Source organism: Pipistrellus kuhlii, unplaced genomic scaffold (assembly GCF_014108245.1).
Source record: "Pipistrellus kuhlii isolate mPipKuh1 unplaced genomic scaffold, mPipKuh1.p scaffold_m20_p_12, whole genome shotgun sequence".
Lineage (NCBI taxonomy): Eukaryota > Metazoa > Chordata > Mammalia > Chiroptera > Vespertilionidae > Pipistrellus > Pipistrellus kuhlii.
In genome coordinates this window covers 17,387,427-17,404,198 of record NW_023425427.1, presented here as the reverse complement: position 1 = coordinate 17,404,198, position 16,772 = coordinate 17,387,427, and the positions used below count along the sequence as shown (strand labels likewise).

At 56.7% G+C, this 16,772-nt stretch overlaps 2 protein-coding genes across 8 annotated transcripts; one reads left to right on the top strand and one right to left on the bottom strand.

The window, feature by feature from the left end:
- Positions 1 to 623: 623 nt before the first annotated feature.
- On the top strand, positions 624 to 7,392 carry CA9 (carbonic anhydrase 9). 4 transcript variants are annotated; one of them, XM_045580021.1, is made up of 11 exons: positions 712 to 1,232; positions 1,994 to 2,023; positions 2,661 to 2,837; positions 3,320 to 3,462; positions 3,581 to 3,673; positions 4,699 to 4,765; positions 5,783 to 5,940; positions 6,136 to 6,313; positions 6,395 to 6,421; positions 7,063 to 7,153; positions 7,289 to 7,392. In XM_045580021.1, the coding sequence occupies exons 1-11, from the start codon at positions 911 to 913 to the stop codon at positions 7,353 to 7,355; spliced, it is 1,353 nt and encodes a 450-aa protein (XP_045435977.1). In that variant the 5' UTR covers positions 712 to 910; the 3' UTR covers positions 7,356 to 7,392. The 4 variants fall into 4 exon arrangements, with proteins under 4 accessions (XP_036289325.1, XP_036289323.1, XP_045435977.1 ...); XM_036433431.2 differs by having other exon boundaries at positions 717 to 1,232; positions 6,136 to 6,283; XM_036433430.2 differs by having other exon boundaries at positions 657 to 1,232; positions 6,136 to 6,421.
- Positions 7,393 to 8,492: 1,100 nt separating this feature from the next.
- Positions 8,493 to 16,068, bottom strand: TPM2 (tropomyosin 2). Of its 4 annotated transcripts, none has more exons than XM_036433403.2 (9): positions 15,710 to 16,068; positions 15,150 to 15,275; positions 12,089 to 12,222; positions 11,871 to 11,988; positions 11,673 to 11,743; positions 11,457 to 11,532; positions 10,893 to 10,955; positions 10,680 to 10,749; positions 8,493 to 8,638 (listed from the first exon to the last, which is right to left on the bottom strand). In XM_036433403.2, exons 1-9 carry the CDS (start codon positions 15,821 to 15,823, stop codon positions 8,556 to 8,558), a joined length of 855 nt encoding a protein of 284 aa, XP_036289296.1. In that variant the 5' UTR covers positions 15,824 to 16,068; the 3' UTR covers positions 8,493 to 8,555. The 4 variants fall into 4 exon arrangements, with proteins under 4 accessions (XP_036289296.1, XP_036289295.1, XP_036289292.1 ...); XM_036433402.2 differs by lacking the exon at positions 11,457 to 11,532 and adding an exon at positions 11,134 to 11,209 and having other exon boundaries at positions 15,710 to 15,946; XM_036433399.2 differs by lacking the exons at positions 8,493 to 8,638; positions 11,457 to 11,532 and adding exons at positions 9,388 to 9,689; positions 11,134 to 11,209 and having other exon boundaries at positions 15,710 to 15,947.
- Positions 16,069 to 16,772: the final 704 nt, after the last annotated feature.

The following is a 16,772-nucleotide window of genomic DNA, read 5'->3' as shown; positions in this document are numbered from 1 at the left end:
AGAAGATAGCCGATCAGTGATTTTCTCTCGTAGATGATTCTCTCTCCCTTCCTCTCTCTCTAAAAAATCAATAATGACGTGTTTTTTAAAAATCCATTAAAAAAAATTTAAAAGGTGTGAATGGCAGGCATTCCCAGGAGTGAGAACTATATGAAGGAAGGCGTTTATTTTGGGGGGGAAATGAATGGTTTAATGTGGCTGGAATATGAGGGGCAGCAGGAAGAGATAAGATGGGAAGGTGTGTTGGGTAAGATTTTGCAGGGATGTGGGAGTCAGCTAGAGGGAGAAGATGGGCAGGTGGAAGATACTTCGATAGACGGTAGGAAGTCAATGAGAGGTTTTGAGCCGAGGTGTAATATGATGAAAACCGGGTTTACTTTAAGCCCATCAGAGTCCCTCTCACACATGTGCTCAGTGTTCCATTCATACTCAAATTAACCTCCCACCTATGCCACCCCTTTCCCAGGGCTCCTGAGGCAGCTCGCCCTACCCCTTTCCCTGCTCCCTGGCTGGTGAGGTCTGTTCCCCTCTCCCTGTCTTTCCCCTTCCCTGCCTGGGGCTGGGAGGCAGGCCAGGGTTAGCTGAGGCTGGCTGGCAGGCAGCCTGGTGGTGCCAGGGAAAGCCTGGGCAGTGCCAGGTGGTGCCTTAAGTTCTGGGCTCACACCATGACCCCGATAACCTTGTGCCTGCGCACACACCTGCCCTCACCCCACCCCGATCCGGGCTGTGGTATCGGGGAGGGGGGCACAGGGCCAGGCAGAACGGAGGGACTTTGGCTCCATCTCTGCAGAAGGGCGCTCTGTGAGTCAGCCCGCTCCCCTCCAGGCTTGCTCCTCCCCCACCCAGCTCCAGTTTCCAATGCACGTACACCCCGTACACACCGTGTCTGGGACGCCGTACCGCCAGCCACATGGCTCCCCTGTGCCCCAGCCCCTGGCTCCCCCCGCAGATCTCAGCCCCTGCTCCAGGCCCCGCCGTGCAACTGCTGCTGCTCCTGCTGCTCCTGGTCCCTGCCCATCCCCAGAGCCTCTCCCGGATGCAGCGGACGCCCTCCCTGGGAGGAGATTCCTCTGGGGAAGATGATCCCGGGGGCGAGGAGGACCTGCCCAGTGAGGAGGACGCACTATCTGCAGAGGGGGACACAGCTGGAATGAAGACTGAGCCAGAAGAGGACTCTCTGAAGGTGGAGGATCTGCCCACTCCCGCTCCCAGCGACACGCACAGGCACAAAGGTACGGGGTCCTCGGCCCTCCAGGTCTGGGCTCCGGGCCTGTGCTTCCTTTCACCCAACTCCCGCCCAGGCGGGGACTATTCAGGGGAGAGCGGCCTGTCCTCTGACAGGGCCTTTCCCAGCTCTCCCCCTTTCAGAGCGAGAAGGGCATGGATGGGGAGACAGAAAGGAGGCCCAGATGGAAAGAGATAAGCAGGAAGAGGTGGGAAAGAAAGAAAGGGGAAGGTTGGAGAGGAGAAAGGCACTAGAACCATAAGAAGAGAGAACACGCAGGTCGAGAGGAGGAAGAGGGTGAGGGGAGCGAAGAGGAAAGAGGGGGGCTCCGGAGGAAGTGCGGGAGAGCCTGTGGAGGCCACCTCGTCTTCAGGCTACAGGTGAGGACACAGACCTGGGAAGAAGGAAGTAGCCAGGAGGGGCCCTGGTATCGTGACTCCCCAGCCAGGAACTTTGGGGGGGGAAAAGAGCTGGAGACCAGAAAGGAAAGAGCGTTGAGTGGGGAGGAGGGACAGGTAAGGGAGAGAGGAAAGATGCTCTATTGATTTGGGCCTGGGCCTGAGTCCCCCTCCCCCCATTTTACTAGCACAGTGGCTGCAAACTGGTGGGCCGGTGGGATCTCAGCTGAAGGCCTTTCTGTTACCCACGGAGCCTCTGTAAGGCGGCTGGGTTTGTGGAGCCTGGCCAACGAGGGGGGCCGCCTCGTCCTGGTCAGTGGGGAGGGTCTGGGCTCCAAGGTCTCACTCCTGACACTTCTCCTTCATGTAGGGGATGACCACAGCCATTGGCGCTATGGAGGTGAGTCAATCCCTTTCCCGCCCCCCAAACCCTCGACCCAATCTGGGCACCCACGCCTGCTGATCTGACCCCCAACCATCACTGAACTCCAGTCCTGGGCATCCCACCCACGGCATCCACACCTGCCCCGTGTCTTGGGACTCCACCTCTCGCTTTTCATTCCCTAGAGCAGTGTTTTCCAAACTTCTCTCAGGATGAGAATCACCTGGTGGAGTTGTTAAAACACAGATTCCCGAATCCCAACTAAGAAGTGCTAAACTAGAATTTTTGGGAGCATATAGGTAAAATTGTATACTTAACTAGTGCTCTTAGTATACTTAACTTGTCTTAGACTAGTGCTCTAAGACAGAGAGCACTAGTTAAGCATACAATTTCAACTATATGTTCCCCCAAAATTCTAGAATTTTGGGGGAACATATAGGTAAAATTGTATATTAAGAGCACTAGTTAAGTATACAATTTTACCTATATGCTCCCAAAAATTCTAGTTTAGCACTTCTTAGTTGGGATTCGGGAATCTGAAGTTTGACAACTCCACCAGGTGATTCTCATCCTGAGAGAAGTTTGGGAAACACTGCCCTCGAAGCTCCTGATCGCCTCCCTAGACTTCCTGTTCATCCTCTCCCCCTCCCCGCAGGCGGCCCGCCCTGGCCCCAGGTGGCCCCCTCCTGCGCGGGCCGCTTCCAGTCGCCGGTGGACATCCGCCCGGAGCACGCGGCCTTCTGCCCCGCCCTGCGGCCCCCGGTGCTGCTGGGCTTTGAGCTGCCGCCGCGCCCGGAGCTGCACCTTCGCCTCCGGAACAACGGCCACACCGGTGAGGGGGCCGGGCGGGGCCTTGGGCAGGGGCGGGGCGAGCCGGGATGGGGACGCGGGGCGTGGGGAAGAGGGGCAGTCCCTGTGATGCTTGGGCAGTGTTTCCCCAACTTCTCTCAGGATGAGAATCACCTGGTGGAATTCTTAAAACACAGATTCCTGAATCCCAACTAAGAAGTGTTAAACTAGAATTTTTGGAAGCATATAGGTAAAATTGTATACTTAACTAGTGCTCTTAGTATACTTAACTTGTCTTAGACTAGTGCTCTAAGACAGAGAGCACTAGTTAAGTATACAATTTTACCTATATGTTCCCCAAAATTCTAGTTTAGCACTTCTTAGTTGGGATTCAGGAATCTGTAGTTTAACAACTCCACCAGGTGATTCTCATCCTGAGAGAAGTTTGGGAAACACAGTGCTTGGGGATGGATTGGGCTGGCTCTCAGGGCTGGAGCCCTCTCACCGGCTCTCCCTCCCACGCAGTGCAGCTGACCCTGCCTCCGGGGCTGCAGATGGCCCTGGGCCCCGGGCGGGAGTACCGGGCCCTGCAGCTGCACCTGCACTGGGGGGCTGCGGGCCGCCCCGGCTCGGAGCACACGGTTGGCGGCCACCGGTTCCCTGGTGAGGTGAGTGTGTAGCTAGCCGTCTGCAGCAGCAGCAGCAGCAGCAGCAGCAGCAGCAGCGGGGCGAAGGAGGGCGCTGGCGAGGGGAGCATGCCCATTCCTACCCACCTGTCCTCTCCAGATCCACGTGGTGCACCTCAGCACTGCCTTTGCCACAGTGGACGAGGCCTTGGGGCGCCCAGGGGGCCTGGCCGTGCTGGCCGCCTTTCTGCAGGTAGGAGCCCTGGTTGTCCCCCCACACCCGTCCTGCCATGTCCCCAGGCTCAGTGTATTTCCCCCCAGAGACCCATCCGAGCACACGCACCCTGGCACCTGCTTATCCTCATTCACTCCTGAGTTCATTCCTTCAACGCCACTATGAGGGAGGCATTGGGCCTAACAAAGGATTCAGACACTGTGGGTCCCTGTCTCCAGTGAGTCCACAGCCAGTGACGGGCGGCCCATAGGCAGACATACGCAAAGGACAGGGTAAAAGAGGTGGTCAGGGAAGGCTTCTCGGAGGAGGCGACACTTGAAGGCTTCACCAGTGGGGAAGAAAAGATGTCCCTGCAGAGCAAATGGTGTGTCTGTGCAAAGACTCAGAATGTGGCCCACTCGGGGAATGACAGATGCAATACAGTGGGCATCAGGAAGAGCAATTTCTTTAATGCCCCCCTAACAATAACATCCCCTCTGTGAAATGCAACCCAGTCTCAAGAAACATTTAGTGACCTCTTTTCTTTGGCCCGGTAATGATTAAGACTACATGCACAGTGATTAGAGGAAGCTGGTAAAATGGAGAGAGAGACCTTGAGACACGTGCCAGGCTCATTCACACCCTAACGGACTCCTTCACGCGAGCCTCACAGCACAAAGTTCAGAGACGGGCCTCAGAGAGAACATGCGCTGGCTCCAAGTCAATCACATGGATTGTTAGGGTGGATGCAGAGGTAGCGTGAGTACAAAGGTCATTGCAGTTCTCAGGAGTGGGGCCCAGGGCATGCAAGCCTTGTGTCTTAGTGATCCACCCTCCTCCGCCACCGCCTCCTCCCATTTGCCATTGCAAACTAGCCTGCAGAGCTTGTTGGGTTAGTTTGCAGAGTAAGTCAACTCTGAGTAATAACGCCTGAGATTTTGTGTTTCCTCCGGCATTCTCAGAGCTGAGCAGTGAGGGAGGACTCTGGGAACCCGCCTCACCTTCAGGCCTCTCGCCCGGGCCCTAGATTCATGTGTTACCTGTCCTGCCCTGTCACCTCCTAGGAAGGCCCGGAAGAGAACGGTGCCTACGAGCAGCTGCTGTCTCATCTGGAAGAAATTGCTGAGGAAGGTAAGGAGATGGGGCTCTCCCGGGAGCGGGCTGATGTGTGAACTGGATGACTATGATCCTGATGACAACGATGAAGTTGAACAGAGGCAAACACGCAAAGGCAAATTTCTGCCCACAGGTTTTATGGTTTAAAAACCAAACACCGAGCCAAAACCGGTTTGGCTCAGTGGATAGAGCATCGGCCTGTGGACTGAAAGGTCCCAGGTTTGATTCCTGTCAAGGGCATAAACATTGGTTGTGGGCACATCTCTGGTGGGGGATGTACAGGAGGCAGCTGGTCCATGATTCTAGCTCTCTATCCCTCTTCCTTCCTCTCTGTAAAAAAAAAAAAAAATATATATATATATATATATATATATATATATATATATATATATATATATATATATATGAAATTTGGGGAAGGAACTGGAATTTGCTCTTAAAAAAATAATAATATAAAAAAATAAAAACCAAACACCGCATAAGAAACCAAAATAAAACAAAAACCAAATAAGACCAAAAAGTTTGGAACTTCTGGGGTTGAGTCTGGGGAGCTCAAATTTTTCTGAGAACTATCTATTCCTCATAAGCATCACACATTTTTATTTATTAATTCATTCATTTATCTATTTATTATTTTTTATTGAAAGGCTGCATGGCTCGGAAGTTCAGGTGTAGCCAGGAGTCCGCAGGTCCCCACAGGGAATCAGAGAGGGTGTGGAGCTGTGAGGTCAGAGAGGAAGGGAGAGGGGGAGAGAGAGAAACGTCAGTGGAGAGAGAGGATCACTGACCGGCTGCCTCCTGCACGCCCTGCCCCGGAGCAGCTCGGGCGCAGTTCTCTCTCTGCGAGGCCCCGAGCTCTTTGCTTTCTCCTGCGTCATCTTGTGCCGCGTGTGGGGAAGGGACGCACTTAGTGAGGCAGCCGTCTCGGGGAACTGGGTCAGCTTGGCTTCCGCGATATGAAACGGTGCCCCTAGACCCAGGGCTTGGGAGGGGGCCGTCTACGTGAGACCCCAGCGCAGGCCCTCTCCGCAGACTCAGAGGCTCAGGTGCCAGGACTGGACGTGTCTGCACTGCTGCCCTCGGATCTCAGCCGCTACTTCCGATACGAGGGGTCTCTGACCACGCCCCCCTGTGCCCAGGGCGTCATCTGGACTGTTTTCAACCGGACAGTGAGGCTGAGTGCTAAGCAGGTGGGGGCTGGGCATGTGGGGATGTGGCGGAGAGGGGAGGTCGGAGAAGGGGTCCGGAAAGAGGAGGATAATGAAAGGGCGTGTGGGAAAGGGGGGAAGCATGGAGGGTGGAGACCTGTGGCACCCTCTGTGAATGGGCCTTTAATCCGTTTCCTCGTCTCCGGCCCCCCTTCCGCTGGCCAATGACCTGCACAGCTCCACACCCTCTCGGACTCCCTGTGGGGGCCTGAGGACTCTCGGCTGCAGCTGAACTTCCGGGCCACGCAGCCTCTGAATGGGCGGACGGTGGAGGCCTCCTTCCTTGTCGGAGCGGAGCGGCGGGCCGCCCAGGCTGTCCAGCCAGGTGCGGCTTCGAATGGTGTACCAGCCACAGGTCTGTCCTCCTCCCAGGCGCCCGCTTTTGTCTGCACTGGTGCTCACAGCCCCGGCTCTAACGTCTCCCTTTCCTCTTCAGTCCACCTGAGCTCCTGCCTCGCTGCCGGTGAGTCTGCGCCTCTCCTCTGGCCCCTGACGCTGGGGACAGCCCCTGGCACAGCTTAGTCCCAGGGGCTGGTGAGGGTCATGTCCACTGCCCTTCCTTTCCTGCAGCACAGACCTCCAAACCCCATGGGATAGAGCAGTGTTTCCCAAACTTTTGACATATGTGCACCCCTTCTGTAATTTCCGTAACGCTGAGTACCCCTCGGACTCATGAGAACGTAGAATTTGGCGCAGCCAAGCACGGTGCAGTGCATATCCCCACCAAACTCCGGTGCAATGAGTACCCCCACCAAACTCTTCCCGTACCCCTGGGGGTAGGCGTACCACACTTTGGGAAACACTGGGCTAAAGAGTCAGATCACAGTGGGGGTTTTTTATTGGCAAGAGTTGGTCGGAATGAAGCTCCAAAAATCTAGCAGGTCCTTCCCAAATGACCTCTTTTATGTCATTGTTTAGGGAGGAAAAAAGGTGCATGTGGCCTCCCTTCTTGTGTATCCATCTCCATCCCTTTACTGGTCTCTTGTAGATTCTAACGGCAGCCGGAGGACGTAGGGCTGGGTTGGGGACACAGGCATAGGGAAGTAGGCCCTGCAGGAACCCTCCTGGCTCTCACCCCCTGAGGCGTCCCTGCTCTCCCTACAGGTGACATCCTGGCCCTGGTTTTTGGCATTCTCTTTGCTGTGACCGGCATTGCCTTCCTTGTGCTCCTTGTGCAAATGAGCAGGCGGCAAAAGTATGTACGGTCCTGACCCAGTCCCTCAGGCACAGCCCCCACTTCCTGTGTGGAGTCCGGAACAGCTTCATGCAAATTGTGCACAAACGAGCTGGTCCTGGGCCAGCTTTCTGATTAGGCTTCCCTGTCGTGTAGACATCCGAGTGGCACCAAAGGGAGCGCCAGCTACCACCCAGCAGAGGTCACCGAGACTGTGGCCTAGAGGCCTGGCGCTTGGAGAATGTGTGGAGGAGCCAGCCGGAGGGATCGGAGGGGCGCTGGACACGGGTCTGCCCTGCCTATCACACCACTTCCTTTTCCATCACCCAATATTTTTTAAAAAAATAAATGTTTCTAATAAAATATGTGGAAGGTAGCTTTGTTCCCCAAATCAGGATAGTGTATCCATTTCCCACTGCTGCCATAACAGACGATCCCAAACTCGATGGTAACGTGGACTTACTCATTTAGACTTCTGGAGACGAGAAGTCCAAAATGAATCTTAAGGGCTAAGGTCCAGGTGTTGGCAGGCCTGGACGTTGAGGGGAGAATGTTTCCCCGCCTCTTTCAGCTTCTAGAAGCCGAGCATTCCTCAGCTGGCGGCCCCTGCATCACATTACTCCACTGTCACATCTCCCGCATCCACTCTTGACCTTTTTGCTTCCCTCTTCTATGGACCCTTGCGATTCCAGGGGGCCTAGTTAGATAACCCGGGTAATCTCCCGTCTCAAAACTCTTAGCTTGATCACAAGGTCCCTTTCCCATGCAGAGTAACATTTCACAAGATTTGGGTGTGAACATCTCTGGTGGTGGGGGTCATTCTGCTCTCAGGAAGGGGACAGAAACGACTGAGATTGTTGAGATGGTCATGTGCCGGGGGAGGTGCGCGCATGCACACGTGTATGTGTATGTAGACCAGTGTGTGTCACTGGGAGTAGGGCAGGCTCAGTGTCTCGGCTTAAAATCACTTTGCGGCTTTGGGGCTTTCCCCTGCTCCAGTAAAATCTGTGTAGCTTTGCAGTTTCGTCTTCAGATTATGTTGTCTGGCTCGGCCGCCTGCTGGAAGGGGGCCATGGTGCTGACAGCAGCTCCTCTGCCCTTTTGGGAGGAAAGGCCAGGATGTAACCCCAGCCCGACGGGGCCTCTCTGCTCCACACGGCCTGCTCACCCCCACTCCTAACTGAGCACAGCGCCCCCACCCCTCGGCTGCCATCAGAAAGGAAGTCTTGTCCCAGATCAGAGAACCAGGGGCCCTTCCGACGCCATCGCTCCCCTCTGGCTTCACCTCAGCCTTCTGCATGTTGGAAAACCACCACCACCACTGCCAACACGAAAGAAAGGCTTAACGGGCCCTGCGATACCGGCAACATCAGCTTTATTGTGCTGGGGCGGCAGCCAGAGCCCGGCTGGAGGCGGGCCAGCCTCACAGGTTGTTGAGTTCCAGCAGGGTCTGGTCGAGGGTCTGGTGAATCTCCACGTTCTCCTCCTTGGCACTGGCCAAGGTCTCTGTGAGAGGAAGCAGCACATGAGGAGGGGAGGGGAGACACTAGGGGAGAGACACAGGGAGGCATGGACAAGGGGGGTGACAAACAGACATGGGGCACATGTTGGAGGCACACGAAGACATAACATTCAGGGATCTGGGGACCCCAGGGAAGGGGCAAATGGGTGACCTGACCAGGACGGACAAGAATGCCTCACTCAAGACTCTGGGGTCATGGCGGTGGGATGGGAAGGCCTAAGCTATAAACTAATTTACCATTCTTCTTTAGAAGGTTTAAGAGAACTGGAAACAGAAGGAGGGACAAAGACTGAGCCAGGAAAGAGAGGGATAGACAGACAGACAGACAGACTCGAGGCAGAAAACAGACCTGCAGTGAAAACCCCACGGTTGCTGGCATCCAACATGTTTCCAAACTTCATCTCAGACCTTTCACAACCTTCTCACCCCTCCCCTGCACGTCACCACCCCATTTCCCTCCCGGTCATTCCTTGAGGTCCTGGAACCCCAGCTTAGCGCTCCAAGGTCAGTGGCGGGCCTGGGCTGCAGAGGCACCGGAGAGCTCAGGGTGACGGACGGTCATACCATGCCCACATGCGGCGGTGACAGAGGGACAGGGGTGCGTGCCATGCAGAGGGGGTTTGGTGTGGGCCACAGAGTTTTGTGGGTGTCACAAGATTGGGGTGTCTATAGGAGCCAAGGTCTCAGCAGTGCTCTTGTGGGGGTAAAGGAAGTGCTCGCTGGAGGACAGGAAAACAGCACGGAGACCAAGTTGAGTTTATTAAGCAGCAGAGAGAGGTAGAGGCTGGAGGGTGGAGTGATGGGGAGAAGGAGGAAGCAAGTGCCAGGGTGGGCAGCACGTGTGATGGCTGTGCAGTGTTGGCAATTTCTCTCCTCCTGCCTGATCCCTCCTCGGAGAGAGAATAGAAAGGAGTGGAGAGGAGGGGCCGAGAGGGCCACACTGGTAAGGGGCTCAGAGAGAGGTGATGTCGTTGAGCGCGTTGTCCAGTTCCTCGCTGATGGCCTTGTACTTCATCTTCTGCGCATAGACTTCGTCTGGAGGGGGTCCAGGGGTGGGTGGGAGTGTGGGGAGAGGGAACAGAGGGGAAGAGGAAAGGCAGGAGAGAGGATAATGGAAAGAGAGAATGAGAATCAGAGAGAGGCGGGCAGAGACGAATGAGAGAGACCACAGAGCAGGCTGGACAGTCCTCAGGGCTCCCTCCTCCCTTCTCTGTACCCCTTTGCCCTTTGTTCCTCTCTGAACCCTAAATTGGTTCTTCTGCCAGGAGGTGCTGCCTCCTCTGGGGACCCGGGGGCACAGTGCTTTTGATAGGCAGGAGTGCTTGCTTCAAGTAAAGAGCGTTCAAGCCAGAAAGACGTAAAGTCTTACAAAGTGGGAGGTAAGACGGAGGCCTGCCTGAGAAGGCTGGACGCAGGAGAAATTGGAATTGTGAAAGTTAAGGCTCATAGGCAGGAAAGTCAGTTCTAGGCACGGTGTTGTTGACAGTGAGAAACAGCCTTAGCCTAGCAAACACCTGCATGATTGTTTACGCCAAATCTAGCTTAAAATCGTACTTTACATCACTGTCGTCTTGCACACCTAGATATTAAACCAAAGAGCTCTCTGTGTCATAAAGACCCCTCTGTGATATGGCTCTGCTGTGCTGCCCTTGGAGACGGACTTGTCTACATCAGTGCTACTCAAAGTGTGGTCCGAGGACCCACCGGCAGCATCAGCGTCGCCAGAGAGAGCTTGTTAGATGTACAAATTCTCCCGCCCAAAGTCAGCCATCATTTCGGAGCAGGACCCAGAAATCGGCCTTTTGAAACCTCTGGGGCACTCCCAAGCATGCTCCAGTGTAAGAAGCACCGGAGGGGCAGCTGTTACAAGTGTTTACCCGGTAGGCACTGAGCACCGCAGTGTGTGGGGTCTCAGGTGGTACAGCCCTAGTTTACCGGTCACAGATATCATGGGATGTGGAGAAAAGGGGTGAGCCTACAGTCGCAGGGAGTGCAGTTTGGGGGCGGAGGGGCGACCCCCTTTACCTTCCAGGTCATCGATGGTTTTCTCCAACTTTGCCACGGACCTTTCGGCAAACTCGGCTCGGGTCTCAGCCTGGGAGTGTAAAGGCAAGAGGCGGAAATGACCAAAAAAGGAGGCCCTCCCAGGTCCTATCCCTGAAGTCAACCTTTTCTTCTATCCCGACCTCCAGACCCGCTGCTCCAGGCGGGGAAGGTGGGGACTGGAAGGACTCTCACCTCCTTCAGCTTCTCCTCCAGCAGTTTGATCTCCTCTTCGTATTTGTCCTCTTTGGTGGAGTACTTTTAGGGACATACACACGCCATTAGTAGGTTGCCTCCGCAGATCCTTCATGTCTCCTCAGCCCCGCAGGCGACTCACGATCTTGTCTCCATGGCCCATCCAGCCCCGCCCTGCCTGGGCCCGTCGCCTCCCTCCCCTGCAGGACCCCGTCCTCACTGCCCCTCTGCCCCCCTCTACCTTGTCTGCTTGGGCTTCCAGGGATTTCAAGTTGTTGGTAACAATTTTCAGCTCCTCCTCTAGGTCCCCACATTTACTGCAGGGAGTGTGTGGCGGGGTGGGGTGTGAGGGCACAGTGGGGGCAGACGGCGGAGATGGCACAGTGGGGGAGGGGGAGGAGAGAAGAGAAGAGCAAAGTTGTGAGAGTGACAGCAGGCAGCGCTCGCTCGGAGGCCCCAGGCCCTTCCCGACCCCCAGCAGACGAGAGAGAGCAGCCTGAGATGGAGGGGAAGGTGAGATGAGAGAAGGCGCTGTTGCCCAGAAAGGTCCAGAGAGGTCACTACCTCCTCCTCTGAAGCTATCAGGGACTTGAGGGCCTGGTCCATGGTTCGAAGTTCCTCCTCGAGCTGCCTGGCTCGGCTGGGGGCAGCGGGTAGGGGTCAGGGGACAGGACCTGTCCCTGTGGCCCCAAGTCTTGAGAAGCTGCTTCCCCACAGTGCAGAGTGCCCCACAGTCATGGGCTCAGGCTAAGTTTCACTCCCACCCCCGGGTAACCTTACCTCTCAGCCACCTCAGCTCTTTCTTCCGAGCGCTCTAGCTCCCCTTCCAGGATCACCAGCTTCCTGGCCACCTGAGGCAAGGCAGGAGAGAGAAGGAAGAGATCCCTGGTGAATGACGGGGGGGGGGGGGGGGGGAGATGCGATACGGGGTGGGTTGTGGAGCTTGGGAGTGAGAAGGAAGTGGAGCAGGGCTGTCACCTCCTCATATTTGCGGTCTGAATCCTCAGCGATGTGCTTGGCTTCCTTCAGCTGCATCTCCTGCAGCTCCATCTTTTCCTCATCCTTCATGGCTCGGTTTTCAATGACCTTCATTCCTCTGAGAGGCAGAGAGTTGGGTGAGGGTTGGGGGTGGGGGTCAGGACCAGCAGAGACAGCATCCCCCTTTCCTGGCTCAACCCCGAGGACCCCCTGCCCACCTCTCGCTCTCATCAGCTGCCTTCTCAGCTTCTTCCAGCTTTTGCAGGGCGGTAGCGAGACGCTCCTGAGCCCGGTCCAGCTCTTCCTCTACCAGCTGAATGCGGCGGTTCAGGGAGGCCACATCTGCCTCAGCCTATGGGTCAAAGGTGAGAGATCAGACAGGCTTCGTCTACCTTGGATGAGGATCAGGGAGGCTCCAGAGGATGGTAAGATTTTTAAAATATATATATATATTTTTTTTATTGATTTTTTACAGAGAGGAGGAGAGAGGGATAGAAAGGCCGGTCAAGATAAGGGAGTGGGGAAGAATCAGGCCAACCTAACATAAAGCTGCCAAAAATAGCCAATCATAGACTCAAGCTCAAGTGATGTCATCAGTTGCTAGGCAGATTCCCAGCAAGGGGCCTGGAGGAAAGCCTGTATGGGACATCCAGGGCTGTAGCAAGGGGTTCCCTGGCAAGATGGAGAGGCAACTGGGGGCAGTGCAAGGGCAGTGTGAGTGACGGACACTCAGACACTGATCCTAAAATACAGCGGCAAAACATGGAGGCTTTGGAGAAGGTCCATGGAAATCTGATACCTTGAGAAAAAGAGAGGGCAGAGCAAGAAGGAAGGGCTCCAACAAAAGAAAATGAGAGAAGCAGTCTAGTTTGGAATTAAGAGTATCGGCTCTGAGTTGACTCTTCTCTTGGAGCCACGGCTCAGCCACTCAACACTTGTGTGATCTTGGGCAACCTACTTAGTCCCTCTAAGCCTCAGTTTTCTTTTAAAATCCCAGTTGACAATAGCAGATCCTTCTTCACAGACTGTTAATCAACAGGACAATTGGGGCTTATATAACTAAACAGGTTCTCTAGCTCCTTGCTAGATCCACTAAATGGAGATCTCCAGGAACTAGAAACCCCCCCCCCCTTTTTTTTTTAAAAAAAAAAAAAAAAAAAAAAAAAAAGCTCCTGAGCAATTCTGATGATTTGCGGGAAATAAAATAATATGCAAACAGCACGTGAACACATTGCCTACCTTTATGGTGTCTGGACACTTACACCGAGTCCACACACCATAAGCGTTACTAATCCCTGGTGCTTCCTCGGTCACAAAGATACAGGGACTCTGAGGTTTAGGACTGGAGAGGAGAAAGGTTCAGTGTAGGGTCGTAGTCGGCAAACTGCGGCTCTTTGGCCCCTTAAATGTGGCTCTCCCACAAAATACCAAGGCCTGGGCAAGTCTACTTTGAAGAAGTGGCATTAGAAGAAGTTGAGGCTTAAAAAAAATGTGGCTCTCAAAAGAAGTTTTAGTCCTTGTAGTGTTGATTATTTGGCTCTGTTGACTAACGAGTTTGCCGACCACTGGTGTAGGGGAAGAAGTGAGTGAGAGGGAAGAGAGGGGTGGCAGCACTGGGGACAGAGGGGTGGAACGCAGGTGCTGGTGGTACTGGAGGGCGAGGGAAACAGCACCATATATAGAAGGTGGTAGCTTGTCCTCCAGGTGCTGAAGGCCACCTACAGTGACAAGAGCCCATCCTGGGCACGGGGCCGGATGACTCAAAGTGGAAGGCCTCTGGGAACAGCACTGGGGGTTGGGAACCATGGCATGGGGAGGTGGGGGGGGGGGGGCAACGCTAGAGAAAGATGAGACTCTGTGAAAGGAAAACTCTTCATGACAGCGGGGTGACAACTCTGGGAAGCCCTGGGATCCTCATGACAGGACTGACATTTACCGTTTTCTGCTTTTCAAGCTCTTCTTGGTTATGGATACTGCTTTCTAACAACAGCCCGACACTGCTGTCCCCATGGGACAAACAGAGCAGGAAAGAGGGGAGACGTGGAGGGAGGAACGGTGTACGCGAAGCGTTGTGTTCAAGGTCACAAAATAAGTTTGGGCAGTTTCCTTTCTACCCCTGGCACTGCCGCCCAGCTCCCCGGCTCTGTCCCTGTCCACCCTCGTCCCTCCAGCCCCCACAGCTCCTTGAGTTTCCAGTCCTGCCTCCAGCTGCACTGGGCCTTGGTTATTTATAGAGTATCAGATGCCCAGGGTTGTCTTTGCTAGCAGCTGCAGGCCAGTTCCCTCCCAAGTGCCAAGGCTGGTGGAGAACCAGAACCAAAGGCTGGAGGTCAGAGAAACCAGCCCCGGGTAGGCATGAGGCGGGGAGGAGGAGGGATGGGGAAACATGGATAACGGTCAACCCAAGCAGGAATGCCGTTTCCGATCTCACATTCAGACCGGGCTTATGCTAATCCCCTCCCATCCCACCAACACATCCACAGGCTCATCCTAAACTTAAAGCAATCCTGGGTACAAGGCAAATGGGGAAACCGAGGCAGAGAATGAATGGTCCGAGTAACCATGTCCAGAGTCGTCTGACTATTATTCTCTTACCTCAAGGTGGGGGACTGGGAGTGGACAGGAGCTAGAGAAAGCCTGGTTAGAGAGTGGGGGGTGGGCAGAGACATCTGAGTGAGCAAGGCCTGCCTGCCAAAGCAGCTGTCCTGGCATTGTGGCCCTGTCCCTCTGCCCTGTGGCCTGGCATGGTCTCGAGGCTGACAACTTAATGAGGGTAAATAAGGGGCCCCAGTGCACAGCGGGGCTGCCGGAGCCAGAGGTCAGGGCCAGGGAATTTCTAGTGCCCCCCCCCCCCCCCCCGGAGTGTAACTCAAGCCGGGCCCCGCTTTCAGACTCCTCTCTCCCTCCCACTGCCTCACAGCACCCAGACCCACCCCCCACAAATGTAGCTGCAGGCTCCTCTCCATGTTCGGCTGAGGGATTAATCGAGGTGGATGGTGAATTCTTGTGCCACCCACCCCCTCGATGACTCACGGCCTGATCACTGTATGTCGAAAGAGCTGGAGCCAAATGGAATTACAAGGCTACGTCCTCTGGGGGAAGTGTGGTAGGTGGTTTTGATTTACCCACTGCCTGGGATTATTTGTGCAAGCTTGCCCTGGCCCGGGTTCCTGAGGGAAGACATTTCTGTCCTGGTGCTGGAATAGAGGGGTCCCTTCTCCCTTCATTCCCATGTCCAGGACCCCTCCCAGTGTGCCACCCCCCCAGGTCCACACTCACATCGGTGGCCTTCTTCTCGGCCAGCTCCAGCTTCTCCTGGGCGTCCTTCACGGCCTCGGAATACTTCTCCACCTCATCCTCCGTCCCTTTCAGCTTCTTCTGGAGGGCCTGCTGCTCCTCCTCCAGCTGGAGAGAGACAACCCATCAGCCGGGCCCAGGGTCCAGGAGGAGGCAGGCAGAGGTGTGTGAGGGGGCACTAAGAGATTTAGAGGCTGTCAGGGAGGAAGAGGAGAAACAGTGCAGCCAGGAGCACTGAGAGGGGGTAGAGAGAGTTTCCAGCCCCAAGAAGCAGGGCCCATCCTTGTTCTTCAAGGGGCAGGAGTGGACACTGGGGGACTGTGGGTATGGGGTTCTGGTGGGTGTGGAGGTTCTATGGTGGGTACGATGAAGTCTGGTTCTGGCTAGGTCCCTAGGGGTCCTAGGAAGGTCCAACCCCCGACTGGACGGGGAGAGAGCCTCGGAGAGCAGTCCCTTAGGGTAAGGGACACAGGGCAGAGCCTACCCCATCCTGGCTGGGGGTGCGGGTACATGGGGCTGTCCCAGGCCCTGGGTCCCCCCACCTGCTTGCAGCGGTCCTCCGCCTGCTTCTTGTCGGCCTCGGCCTGCTCGGCGCGGTCGATGGCGTTCTCCTTGTCCAGCTTCAGCATCTGCATCTTCTTCTTGATGGCGTCCATGGCTGCGGCGGGGGTCGGGCCGGCGGCGGCGGTGCGGTCCGGGAGGAATGGGCCGGCGGGCCGGGCGCGGGCGGTGGGCGGCGGGCGGCGGGCGAGGAGGACCCGGGGGGACTGGGGCGCTCCGGCCGCGGGGGAGCCTAAAAGGCCGGGCGGAGCCGGGCGGAGCCGGGGGCCGGGACCCTCCCCCGCCGCGGCCCAAACCTTGTAGGGGCAGAAGCTCGGCCCGGCCGGGGGGCGCGGCCGCCCCCGGCGCCCACCCCCTCGGGACCGCCCCCCGCGGCCCCGCCCGCCGCCCGCCTCCCTCCGCCGTCGGAAGGGAAGGGAAGGCCCCCGGACCGCCCGGTAAAGAAGCCTGCCCCGCGGAGGGAGGGGGGTAGGACAGCGGAGGGGAGGGAGGGGACCCTCGGCCGGGGGCTCGGCGGCCTCTGAGTGACAGCCCGGCGCGGCGGCAGCTGCGGCCGGGGCCCCGGGGCTATTTCGGGGCGTGAGCTCACGGCCAGCTGCCCGGCGCGGGGACCGGCGTGCCCCCCTCCGCCGCAGCAGCCGCCGGCCTTAATTTAGAAGTTTCCTGCAAATCCCCCCCGGATCGAATGTCTCTTGGCGGGGAGGAGGGGCTCCTCCAAGGCCCGGGTGCCTCAGTTTACCCCCGGCCCCAGAGACTGGGTTTGCGTGGCCGACCGACGTGGAGCCTCGCCGGGGACTTGGGGAAACTGAGGCAGGAGGGGAGCCCCGAGCCCTGGGCGCGGCCCGGGTTGCTGCCCCCGAGGGCGGGCTTGCCCTCTCTTGCCCTCGCTGACTCCCCCGTGCAGCCTCGGCCCCCGGAGCCGGGCCCCTCCTCTGCGCCGCCCCCACGTGCCCCGCATAGTTTCCACGCGGCTGCCGCCCGCGGACACGCCTCCCCCCGGGCCCTCCCCGCCCCGCCCCGCCCCGCCCCGCCCCGCCCCGCCTC

What these genes read in the sequence shown, in the direction of transcription:
- CA9 (XM_036433430.2), top strand. Translation starts at nt 911, where the DNA reads ATGGCTCCCCTGTGCCCCAGCCCCTGGCTCCCCCCGCAGATCTCAGCC. An exon ending in CGACACGCACAGGCACAAAG is followed by an intron (nt 1,233 to 1,993) that starts GTACGGGGTCCT and finishes TCCTTCATGTAG; the next exon opens with GGGATGACCACAGCCATTGG. An exon ending in TGAGGCTGAGTGCTAAGCAG is followed by an intron (nt 5,941 to 6,135) that starts GTGGGGGCTGGG and finishes TGACCTGCACAG; the next exon opens with CTCCACACCCTCTCGGACTC.
- TPM2 (XM_036433403.2), bottom strand. Translation starts at nt 15,823, where the DNA reads ATGGACGCCATCAAGAAGAAGATGCAGATGCTGAAGCTGGACAAGGAG. An exon ending in CCGAGAAGAAGGCCACCGAT is followed by an intron (nt 12,223 to 15,149) that starts GTGAGTGTGGAC and finishes TTTGACCCATAG; the next exon opens with GCTGAGGCAGATGTGGCCTC. An exon ending in TGGAGGAGAAGCTGAAGGAG is followed by an intron (nt 10,750 to 10,892) that starts GTGAGAGTCCTT and finishes TTACACTCCCAG; the next exon opens with GCTGAGACCCGAGCCGAGTT.